At 38.9% G+C, this 12,673-nt stretch overlaps 1 protein-coding gene and 1 long non-coding RNA gene across 2 annotated transcripts in view; one reads left to right on the top strand and one right to left on the bottom strand.

The window, feature by feature from the left end:
* The window catches only part of LOC118767107, a 21,743-nt gene extending 11,907 nt beyond the window's left edge, over window positions 1-9,836 (top strand). Inside the window, exons 2-3 of the long non-coding RNA XR_005003002.1 lie at window positions 6,157-6,161; window positions 9,746-9,836. This is a non-coding gene — a long non-coding RNA (uncharacterized LOC118767107). The remainder of the gene's footprint in view (window positions 1-6,156; window positions 6,162-9,745) is intronic.
* Window positions 1-10,682, bottom strand: part of LOC115222227 (intraflagellar transport protein 80 homolog) — a 522,946-nt gene extending 512,264 nt beyond the window's left edge. The window contains exons 1-2 of the mRNA XM_029792388.2: window positions 10,535-10,682; window positions 8,459-8,680 (exon numbers count right to left, since the gene is read on the bottom strand). Coding sequence (XP_029648248.1) covers window positions 8,459-8,680; window positions 10,535-10,571 — 259 coding nt within the window. The 5' untranslated portion in view covers window positions 10,572-10,682. The remainder of the gene's footprint in view (window positions 1-8,458; window positions 8,681-10,534) is intronic.
* Between the last annotated feature and the right edge of the window lie 1,991 nt (window positions 10,683-12,673).

The following is a 12,673-nucleotide window of genomic DNA, read 5'->3' as shown; positions in this document are numbered from 1 at the left end:
GCTGACCTGCGAATTGAAACCCATGGTCTCACAATCGTGAGTGCAACACCCTAACCACTAGGCCATATTCTTCCACATGTACACCATCATCATCATTGTTTAATGTCCGTTTTCCATGCTGGCATGGGTTGGACAGTTTGACCGCAGTCTGGGAAGCCAGAAGGCTGCACCAGGCTCCAGTCTGATCTAGCAGTGTTTCTACAGCTGGATGCCCTTCCTAACGCCAACCACTCCAAAAGTGTAGTGGGTGCTTTTTATGTGCCACCAGCACAGGAGCCAGAGGAGGCTGGCAACAACCATGATCAGTTGGTGCTTTTTACATGCCACTGGCACAGAAGCCAGTCAAGGCGGCGCTGGCATCAGCCACGTTTGGATGGTGATTCTTACGTTCCACCGGCATGGGGATCACAACTACAATTCCCATTTGATTTTGATCTACTTAACTCAAGCACAGCATGTCACCCTATGATCCAAGATACTTTTGAGCGGGCTGGTTATGCGACACTGGTGTAGATTACAGCTGTGAACTCACTTTATTTGCTGGTTCTTCTCAGTCACTGCATATCACCAGAGGTCTCGGTCTTTCATCATTGCCTCTGTGAGGCCCAACATTCGAAGGTCATGCTTCACCACCTCATCCCATGTCTTCCTGGATATACTTCTACCCCAGATTCCTTCAACACTTCTTCACGAAGCTCTCCTCATCCATCTGTATTACATGACCATACTTGCACAATCGTCTCTCTTGCACGCCACATCCGGTGCTTCTTGTGTCCAACATTTCTCTCAGGGTGCTTACACTCTGTTATGTGTACACACTCAGTACACGTCAATTAATTATTTCTTTCTTTTAAAACAATAAATGTTTATGGCTGAATGAGTGGTGAACACAAGTGTTCAGCGTTTATGTTCCTGTTTCAAAGCAATACATCATTAAAAAAAAATCACCAATAATTACAATGACTTCCGATATCAAGTTAATTATCAGACAAAACCAAAACAGAACAGAACAAACTAAACAAAAAAAAAAAGCAAGAAAAAAAATTTTAAAAAAAACCACAACCAAACCAGGCAGAAGCTACATTTGAACCATTAGATCCCGATTTGAAATCTTCCAATAAACAAGCGACAATACCAAAAGGTTATTGTGACATCTGAAGAAGGAGGAGGAGGAGGAGGAGGAGGAGGAAGAAGAAGAAGGAGGAGGAGGAGGAGGAGGAGAGAAGAAGAAGAAACCTTACTTATTCAATTGTTTCATCTATTCCTTGATATTTCTAGTCACTATTCTAGAAGAATCAACAAGAAAAAAAAAAACAAAAAAACAAAAAAAAAGAAAGCACAGACAAAAAAAAAAGAAAGCATTGCAGCCATGCAATAAACGTTCAGTTTTTAAAAAAGAAATTTCTTTTAAAAAAAACAGAAAAATTGAAACTTTTTTTAAAATATTTTTTTCCTTTTTTGGGAAGAAATTAGTGTTTTCTCAGAAATGATCCATTTTACTGGGTAACTTTTGATTGCAAAAGACAAACAAAGAAATAATGCAATGTGTATGTACATGCATGCAGGGTGTGTGTGTATGCTTCTATAAACGTGTGTGTGTATGTGTGTTATATTTCATATATGCATGTCTATGTGTATATATTATATTTTATACATGTGTGTGTGTGTGTGTGTGGTGTGTGCGTGTGTAGTCTATCGGATTGGTTTGGAGGAAGTGGAATATGCTGATGGCCTTTGCAGGCCAGCTAAGATTGATTAGATCAATGCGCAGGTATATATTATATGTGTGTGTCTAAACACACATAAACACACACATAGAAATGTGAATGCGTGTGTTTGTGTGTGAGTGTGAATGCATACATGTGTGTGTGTGCGCATGTGCATGTGTGTGTTAATGCATGCATATGTGTGAATGCGCATGTGTGTGAATGCATGTATTTGTGTGTGAGTGTGAATGCATGCATGTGTGAACGCATACATGTATGTGTGCGCAGGTGCATGTGTGTGTTAATGCATGCATATGTGTGGATGTGCATGTGTTTGAATACATGTGCATGTGTGTCGGTGTACTCAAAGTGTGGTGGTTCATTAGTGCATTTAAAAGCCACGAAGAGAACATGACACCAAGTTATTTTTCCTTGTAGAAAAATACAGAAATACTTTCTGGGAGAAGCTTTTTAAATTGTTGCTGTTGACAGACTTGTCGAAGGAATAATAAAAAAAATATATATAATATATGTATAGAAAAAAAAACCCAAAGAAAACAACCAGACTTCATTAAATTCATCTCAAGTGACCAAACGAAACGATGATGATGATAATGGTGGTTGTGGTGGTGGCGGTGATGATGATGATGACGCCGATGCAAAGTAACGGTGAAGAAGCATGCCACGGCATAAATTCTACGAAAGAAATTCTACAAAAGGAGAGCTTAGAACTAATTGCCAGCTTCAAGGTCCAATAGATCCATTGCAAGACAACACACATACACACACACACACCACACACGCATACATACACATACATATGCATACACATGTACACACAGAGGTCCGTTGACAGCTTGCTGTGGCACAAGAATTGATCGTATTCCGCATTTGGTGAGCCGGTTTAAATTTCGCAACATTTCCTAGTGCACTCGTTGTAAGAATAATGCCCAGCTACGAGGAAATGGTTTGGTGGAAACGACAGATAAATATATACGAAGGGAAACTATAGAATAATAACAGAAAAAAAATAATAAAAATAATAATAATAATAATAGCTCAACTGTGTTCTTTGCTTAGTATTATTATTATTATTGTTGTTGTTGTTGTTGTTGTGACTGTTACAATTAAATATTCATGGAGGAAAACATATACTTTTATAAATTGTATGAAATGGAAAAGCTTTTCCCCATAGAAATAGCAGAAAGAAATTCTGTTGTTTTTGTTCTTTTGGTGGGGTGTTTTTTTTTTCTTTTTCTTTTATATCCTTCCATTATTTTCTGTCCTTAATCTACATATAAATGAAATAGGGAATGATAAAAGACAAGAATGAAAGAAAGAACGAACGAACGAAGAAAGAAAGAACAAGTTTACAAAATTCTATCGGAAAAGAATCATTTCTAAATTCTTGGAAAAATTAGAAATAACATGATATAGAAATGGAATCACTATTTTCAAAACAACATTCATTTGCATTTCTTTGCTCCACAAATATTCTTCTGTATAAAGAGGAGTTTTCTTTATTTCTTCCTCTGTTTTTATTATCATTATTATTATTTAATATTATTATCAATATTATAATTATTATTATTATTATTATCAATATTATTATTATTATTATTATTATTATCAATATTATTATTATTATCATTATTATTATTATCATCAATATTTTCTATTTTATTATCATTATTATTCTTTCTTTCTTTCTTTTGTCGAAAATGAAAATAAAGGTCTCAGAAGTTGTAACAGAAATCTTCAGAATTTAAGCATTCTTGAGAAATATAACCATATATCAGTACAACAACAACAACAACAGCAATAATAATAATGATGATGATGATAATATAATAATAATAATAATCTTTTCTACTATCGGCACAAGGCCTGGATTTTCGTGGAGAGGGGGACAGTCGATTACACTGACCCCAGTACTTGACTGGTACTTAATTTATCGACCCCGAAAGGATGAAAGGCGAAGTCGACCTCAGCAGAATTTGAACTCTGAACGCAGCCTCAAACAAAATACCGCTAAGAATTTCACTTGGTATGCTAACGATTCTGCCAGCTCGCCGCCTTCAATAATGATAATAATAACAATAATAATAATATTTTTTGTTTCTTTTTAACCCCATAAAAATTATGTGTTTTGAATTTTATTTCTCCAGTGTACAAATATTCTTTTCTACTTTAGGCACAAGCCCCAAAATTTTGGGGGAGGTGCCAGAGGACCCCAGTAGGCAACTGGTACTTAATTTATCGATCCCGAAAGAATAAAAGGCAAAGTCGACCTCAGCGAAATTTGAACTCAGAACATAGCCTCAAACAAAATATCGCTAAGCATTTTGCCCAGCGTGCTAATGGTCCTGCCAGCTCACTGCCTTCATCATCATCATCATCATCATTTAGCGTCCGTTTTCCATGCTAGCATGGGTTGGACGGTTCTACTGGGGTCTGTGAAGCCAGAAGGCTTCATCAGGCCCAGTCAATCTGGCAGTGTTTCTACGGCTGGATGCCCTTCCTAACGCCAACCACTCCGTGAGTGTAGTGGGTGCTTTTTACGTGCCACCCGCACTGGTGCCAGACAGAGCTGGCAAACGGCCACGAACGGATGGTGCTTTTTATGTGCCACCGGCACGAGGGCCAGGCGAGGCTGGCAACGGACACGAAACGGGGCGGTGCTGGCAACGGTCGCGAAACGGAAAGTTCTCTTACATGCCACCGGCACTGGTAACACATCTGCAATTTCCATTGATCGATTTCGATTCTGATCCTCACTTGCCTCAATGGTCTTCACAAGCAGAGTTTCGACATGCCACCGGCACTGGTAGCACATCCGCAATTTCCATTGATCGATTTCGATTCTGATCCTCACTTGCCTCAACACGTCTTCACAAGTAGAGCTTTGTGTGTCCCAAGAAGGGAAGGTATGCATACGTAGGCTGGCTCCATCCCATGTAGAAGGCCACGGTTTGTGGACTCACTTGTCCTGCTGGGTCTTCTCGCGCACAGCACACTTCCAGAGGTCTCGGTCTCTAGTCATTTCCTCAGTGAGACCTAAAGTTCGAAGGTCGTGCTTCACCACCTCGTCCCAGGTTTTCCTGGGTCTGCCTCTTCCACAGGTTCCCTCAACCGCTAGGGTGTGGCACTTTTTCACACAACTATCTTCATCCATTCTCGCCACAATGACCATACCAGCGCAAACGTCTCTCTTGCACACCACAATGATGCTTCTTAGGTCCAGCTTTTCTCTCAGGTACTTACACTCTGCCGAGTGTGAGTACCGGCATTACACATCCATCGGAGCATACTGGCTTCATTTCTAGCGAGCTTACGCATATCCTCAGCAGTCACGGCCCATGTTTCACTGCCATGTAGCATGGCTGTTCGTACACACGCATCATACAGTCTGCCTTTCACTCTGTGCGAGAGGCCTTTTGTCACCAGCAGAGGTAAGAGCTCTCTGAACTTTGCCCAAGCTATTCTTACTCTAGCAGTTACACTTTCAGCACACACCCGCCCCCGCTGCTGACTTGGTCACCTAGGTAACGGAAACTATCAACTATTTCTAGTTTTTCTCCCTGGAAATGACGGAAGTTGGTCTCAGAGCATTTTCAGTGTTTATTGTTCCTGAGCATCTGCCACATACAAAAACCATCTTCCTAGTTAGTCTTCCTTTGACATTGCTGCATCTCTTATGTGTCCATAGCTTACACTTGGTGCATCTTATAGAGTTTCTACCTACACCTTTTCTACAGATCGAGCAGGGCCATCTACCTGAAGGTGTTTGTGATTTGTCTACCTTCCTACTGATTACGACTTTGGTTTTAGCTAGATTGACTCTGAGGCCCTTCGATTCTAATCCTTGTTTCCACACCTGAAACTTCCCAGTTCTGATAGCGACTCAGCAATTAGAGCAAGGTCATCAGCATAGAGGAGCTCCCAAGGGCATCCTGTCTTGAATTCCTCCGTTATTGCCTGGAGGACTATGATAAATAGGAGGGGGCTTTCAATAATGATAATCTTTTTTTTTTGTTAAACCCACGAAAATTATGTGTTTTGAATTTATTTCTCCACTGTACAAATACTGAAATATTCTACTTAGACTAAGCTTCTAACCTCCACCTTGAAGGCTACAACAAGCCTGTGGTAAGTTTACCAGAGGTAAACTTAATGATAACTGCTTCTCTGGAGATGTAATAAATACATGGGGTAATAGTGGCAGATGATAAATGCATGGGGGTAGTAGTGGTAGATGACAAAATACTGGAGGTAGTGATAGCAGGTGATAAATGCATGGGGGTAGTAGTGGTAGATGACAAAATACTGGAGGTAGTGGTAGCAGGTGATATGGGGGTAGTAGTGGCATACTTTCAAAAGTTGGATGCCCTTTGTAATGCCAACCATTTTACAGCATGCACTGGGTGCTCTTTTGGTGCCAGTAGCTTAGATGAGGTTGTGACGCAGCTTACAAGAACTCGGAGGAAACAGCTTTCTGCTGGGAGACTGTGGGGGGGAGAAGTATGGGGGAAGGGGCCACAGTACAATGTAATCCTCTGGTTTATCAAACCACCCAACTCAACAAGCAGAGAAAACACATTCAATGATGATGATGATGAGTATACCAATGATTCAATTATCAAATGTGTCCTTCCTTTTTATAAGATGGCAAGATGTAACTTGTAAGAGATTTAACTGTTATTTCCAACGATGACTACAAGGGGCTTCCTCTTTAACTCAGAATGGTTATTTACAATAAGAACGGTAGAACAAGCTCTCACCAAAGATATTTCTGTATTCTCAAGATATCTGCTGATCTTAAGGATGTTATGACAGTTCTCATAGGATTACAAAGAGGTTTACTACAAATGCTTATTTTTGTTTTGTTTTGTTGTAAGGTTTGTTTGTTTTTTCTGAAGAGGAGAAATTTTAATGAATTCCTTAGATTAACAAAACAGTTTAGAATAAGGAGACAGCTTCTTCATTGTACAAGTTTCTGATATAATTTTGATTCTACTTTCAAGAATTTATACGGAACAAAATATATGATAGAAATAAAATTAGAACTTTTAATTAATTATATGAAATTTTATATAATATTAGGTTTGATTTATATAGAATAAAATCTATGAAATTATTTGATTCTACCATTATTTTTTGTATGTAATACAATAGTAAATTTGGTTTGCATTTATATGGAACAAAATCTACACTGTAATTAAAAGTTCGACTTTAATCTACCTGTAATTTTACAGAATTGCAAAACCAAGAATCAACTGAGTCACCCTCAAATCACATTCTAACATCTTGAGGAAAAGACAATAAATGATTACAGTCTGGAAGACATTAACCACTCAAAAACACACAAAGACAGTTAACTTCACTTAATTCTCTCAAACCTGAGCCCCTGTGTCTAACTTGTATCCACTTTCCATGCTGGCATAGGTTGAACTGTTTAACAAGATTAGCCAGGTTGGAGAACAATGTCTTGCTCCAATCTCTCTTTTAGCATAGCTTCTAGGGCTGAATGTCCTTCCTAATCATATGCAGAGTTAATTGGGTGTATTTTTTTTCTTGGCACCACCATCATAGAGGTCGTCTTGTTCTCAGGAAAAATAAAGAGTCCTCTCAATCCTGAGTTATTATAATTACCACTGAATGTCCATCTTCCATGTGGACATGGGTTGGGATGGTTTGACAGGATCCAATGGTCCCATGGACAGAATTGAGCCCCAGTGTCTGCTCTGGCTTGGTCTCTATGGCTGGACACCCTTCTTAATACCAGTCAATTTACAGTGAGAACGGGGTGCTTTTTTTCATGCCACTGGCACTAGTAACATCACCACACTACTTACAAGACTACAAACCTTGAGGGGACAGCTTTACACTAGGAGATGAAGGATAAAGATATGAGAAAAGGGGCCAGAGCAGAAAATGTTTCTTGTTGGAGAGTAGCAACACGACTACTCACATTTTAGAAGAGGCACGGGTGATTGGGTGGAAGAGGAAACAGATAAAAATAGTGGTAAGGAAGTGTCTGGGTGGCCCCTCAAAGTACAAGGTGGGTAGAAGTGAATGTGGTAGAGGGACCAGGAATGTGGGTGGATGAAGGTTGTAAGAAAGTATAGGGGAGTGAGAAATGGGATATAAGTGAGGAGAGGGGAGGGGAAATGACCATTGTCAAGACTGGATAAGGTTGAAGGGTGGATGACCAATAATGTATGAGTTAGGGGAAGTGGTGGGGAGTAGAGATGATTGTGTGGATATAAGATTACATATTTATTTGTTCTGCAGATTAACACAAGAAATTGAGCAAACTTTTTGGTCACCCATGACCAGGGGTAGACATCGATAGATTTATTGGAGACAATAAGGTATCATTAAAGTATCAGCCAGCTAGAAATAGCAATCAAATGTCCTTTAAATTGCACATTACTGTGAAGAACAGAGAGTAATGTAGTCCACTACCTGGGAGAAACACAACAGACATGCCTTTGATTATAGACGAGTGTGACAACCTGGGGTTAAATGACAAAGAAACATTATTTCCCTTCCTTTGTAGTATAGTGGTAAGTATCCCCACTGGTCATGTGGGAAACCAAGGTCGCACTCCCTACCGGGGAGGCATTTGCTTTCTCACGACGGTGCCCCAGCATGGCCGCAGTCTAATGACTGAAACAAGTAAAAGAATAAAAGAAATACAGTTGGCCAGAGAGTAATGGCAGGAATTGGTAAAAGACTAAAATATTTACCATCAGTTGATGTAAGAACAAATGTATCAGAACCAACTTTCTTCCCACTCCCGGCGTCTTTAGGGGTCCACAAAAGACTGGTAGGGTAGACACCATCGGGTAACGTCACAAATTTGCTGCTTTCATTTAGGTTTAAGTTCCATTTTAGAATTTGATGGTCATCGGCTGCTGAATAAACTTCTTCGGGAGATGTCCAACAGACGCAGCTGACAAGTTCACTATGTTGGAAGGAGTTAAGGTAGCAATAATGACAAACGTTGATAAATAACAAGGCACAGGTGTGGCTATCATAGGTGCAAGCATGGCTTGAGGTTAAGAATCTTGTTTTCCAAACCTGTGGTACCAGGTTCAGTCCCATTGTGCAGCACCTCGGAAAAATGTCTTCTACTATAGCCTAAGGATATTCAAAGTTTTTAGTGTATTTAATAGATGGAAACAGAAAGAAGCTTGTTACCATCATCATCATCTTAGCACCTGCTTTTCCATGCCTGCATGACTTGGATGGAGCTTATTGAGGCACATTTTCTATGGTTGGATGTCTTCCCTGTCACCAACCTTCATTGATTTCCCAGCAAGGGAATATTACCCTATGGACAGACAAGTTTTCACAGAAATATTGGAAATGAACAACAATGCATATGTTCATCTGAACTTTCATCCTGAGATGAGGAAACGGTTGTTAAATGAGCATCATGGTCACTCAAGTGATGCTGTTCCTCTCCAGAAAACTGAGTCAGGCCAAGGGGAAATATTATCTGGTTTGGAAACAAGTGAGGGTGGGTGACAGGAAGGGCATCTCGCTGAAGAAAATCTACCTCAATTATTTCTGTGCAACTCATGCAAACATGGAAAAGTGGGCATTCAAAGATGAAGATGTGCTTAATATTGGTTTCGAATTTTTGCACAAGGCCTGCAATTTTTTGGAAGGCGGGCAGTCGATTACATTGACCCCAGTACTCAGCTGGTATTTATTTTATTGAATCTGAAAGGATGAATGGCAAAGTCGACCTCGGCAGAATTTGAACTCAGAACATGAAGACAGACTAAAAACGATACTAAGCATTTCGCTCGGAGTGCTAACAATTCTGCCAGGTTGCCGCCTTATAGGACCAGCTTAATATTCATAGAGGGCATAATCCAAGTTTTAAGGATTCAGAAGAATGAAGTATCAATGACCAAGATAAACAATTCGTTGATGTAGATTTTCTGCCCTTCCTTACTCCATGACTGAACAAGTTTCCAAAAAAAAAAAAAGATCGAAAATGAAGAGCACTACTCGCAGGGCAGTGATACTCAATTACAACTATCACACGATGTTAAGACAAGGTGACACACACACATACATGCATGCACACACACACACATACATACATATATACATACATGCATGCATGTACAGCGGGGCCCTTTAAAGTTCTGTCTGCCAAATCCATTCACAAGGCTTTGGTCGACCCAAGGTGCTGCGCTGAACCCAAGACCACATGGTTGGGGAACTAAACTTATTAGCTACACAGCCACGCCTACTATTACACCCGTCTGCTGAAACGGGGGGGGGGTAACAGAATGCTTCGACTTTTAATTCGTGTTTGTTTGCGAACATTATAAGTACGTGTTTTGTTTTGTTTTTTTTATTCAGTGTCGCAAGAAAAACACGACAGATATAAACACTGAAAAAAACAACATGGTAACAATTCAAAGCAACGAATAACGTAGACGAAAATAAATAATAAAATACAAATTCAAAAGCGGGAACAATTGATAAAATATGAAAAGTCGTAGAACGAAGCAACAGGTTTAATGTTATTGTGGCGAAAATAAAATAATAACTCGCCAGCAAATTATAACCTTTTTTTTTTAGCTGCTCATTACTATATGATATATATAATATGGACTGAGACGAATTTAACGAATGTAAATTTAATTATTGACAAGTGTTGACAAGTGTACTTATACATGAAAACATAACTCGTATACATACATACATAATTCGTAAAACTTATACTAAGTTTCAGCAAAAAGTTTCTGCTTGTATAAATAAATAAAATTGTGATGTAATTATGGAATTAGAAAGGATATGTTTCGGTTCTTTTTGTAATGAAATCTTGAGTCTCATCTTCCTGAAATATGCCACCAAAAATAAACAGCCAAGTCAAGGAGAACGTGTAAAGTTATCAGACAATAATAGTAATTGTTTACAGTTACCAGCCTACAACTCCATGACAACTTTATAAGATATCCTGTTGTGCATGCGCGGAAATGAGCATTTACAAAACTAGAAATCATAAAATGGAAACGAATCATATCTTTAATTATTTTTATTACAGTACTGGACTAATTATCCAGTAAACTTGGGGCCGGAAGTGTTCCGGATTTTTGGATTTTCCAGTTCTCCGGAGACTGTGTAAATACATAATTGAAATGTAAAATGAACAATGAAAAGTAAAGAACTTAACAGTTTCAAATCAGGCGTGGTCCCAGGTATTTTTCGAAGTGAAGGCACAAGGTCAGCGAAAAAGGGCATAATAACGTTATTTAGAAGGACGCACTTCTTTTCTTGCGTGGGGCACGTGCCCCTCAGGTCCCCCTTGGGTCAGCCCGTGCAAATTAATTCTTTACTAATCATTGTCTAGTTGATATTTATTAATCCACTTAAAATTCTTAAAATGTCTCAAACTGTACCATATCTATACAGCATAATGGGAAAGACTTCTGCCCGTCCCCCCCTACCACCACCACCACCACCATTTTCTCCCAAATTTGTCTATTTAATTTTTTTTTTTTGCCAAAAACCTCTGTTTTCGGATACGGAGGTTCCCGAAAATTGCCAAAAATCGGCATTGTTAAATTTCAGGCCCCTTACCCCACCAATTCTACAATTTTGACTTTTTCCCCAACAGTAACCCTAACACCCTAACCCTAACCCTAACCGTAAGTACAGAAATGTTTTAAAATTTTTGTCCGAATCATAATGTCCGTATTTTCCCGCATATTTATAAAAAAAAATTCTTAAAAAAAATTTTACAAACATTTTGGGAAATTTTTTCAGAATCATGATCTCTGTATTTTTCCGCATATTTTGAAAAAAAAAAAAATTCTGAGAAAAGTAAAAATGAAGGAAATGGGGGTGGAGGGTGGTAATTTTAAAATGCCGATTTTTGCCAATTTTTGCAGATTCGTATTCCCCGTAGCCGAAAAGTGGGGTTTGTTTCTAAAAAAAAAAAAATTATTTTAAGGGTGGTTTGGGTGGGGGGTGGAAGTCTTGCCCACAATGTCAGCAGGGAATACAATTCCAGGAGAAAAGGCATAATATTTAGAAGGACACACTTCTTTTCCTGAGTGGCGTACATACCCCTCAGGTCCCTCTTAGGTCAGTCCGTGCAAATTAATTCATTACCAAAGATCTAGTTAATCCACTTAGAATGTCTCAAACTGTGCCATATGTATACAGCATAATGTTTATAGGACGAAAATTAAATAAGGAAAAGTAAAGAACACGATTTTATCTGACTGATATTCAAGTACAAATTAATACACTTGAAAAGCAGAGTATGTTTAATATTTCATCGGCAGAGGAGTCCAGTGTAATCCATGGGCAGGAGGGGTGCAGCTGAAGTGTACGATAGTAGAAAGTCCAGGTAGAAAAACCGTAAAAGTTCTTTGGGTGATGAAAGAAGACAGGATCAATTGGTGCGACCACGTGAGCGTGTAATATATGGGGAGAATTCACAAAAAAAAACGAAACAAAACAAAAAAGCAGATGTATTAGTTTAACGCTCGGGAAGTGAAACCACTACACATTCTTTATTTTCTCTCCTTGTTTCTTTCTGTGTTCCTTTCTGTGGAAGAGCGTAGGTTCGAAACGTTAAAGACTTTTTCACTTCCCCAGCGTTAAGCTAATACATCTGTTTGTTGTCTATACCACCTGTCTTCGTCTTTTGTTGTTGTTTTTTTTTTTTGTGTGAATTCTTCCCCTATGTTTAATATTTATCGATCCACTTTTTAAAAAATGGAAGAATAACAGTATTTTTAACACACCGTAAGTAAATTAACTAGTTTCAAAATCAGGGTCTTTCGACTCAGTAATATATTTATTCCTTTATTGCTCACAGGGGGCTAAACACAGAGGGGACAAACAAGGACGTAACGGCAGACGAAATACCTACTTTTTACTACCCACAAAGGGCTAAACATAGAGGGGACAAACAAGGACAGACA

This window comes from Octopus sinensis, linkage group LG19 (genome assembly GCF_006345805.1).
Source record: "Octopus sinensis linkage group LG19, ASM634580v1, whole genome shotgun sequence".
Taxonomy (NCBI): domain Eukaryota; kingdom Metazoa; phylum Mollusca; class Cephalopoda; order Octopoda; family Octopodidae; genus Octopus; species Octopus sinensis.
The sequence above is the reverse complement of the archived record's forward strand: the minus strand, read 5'-3'. Positions and strand labels throughout refer to the sequence as shown.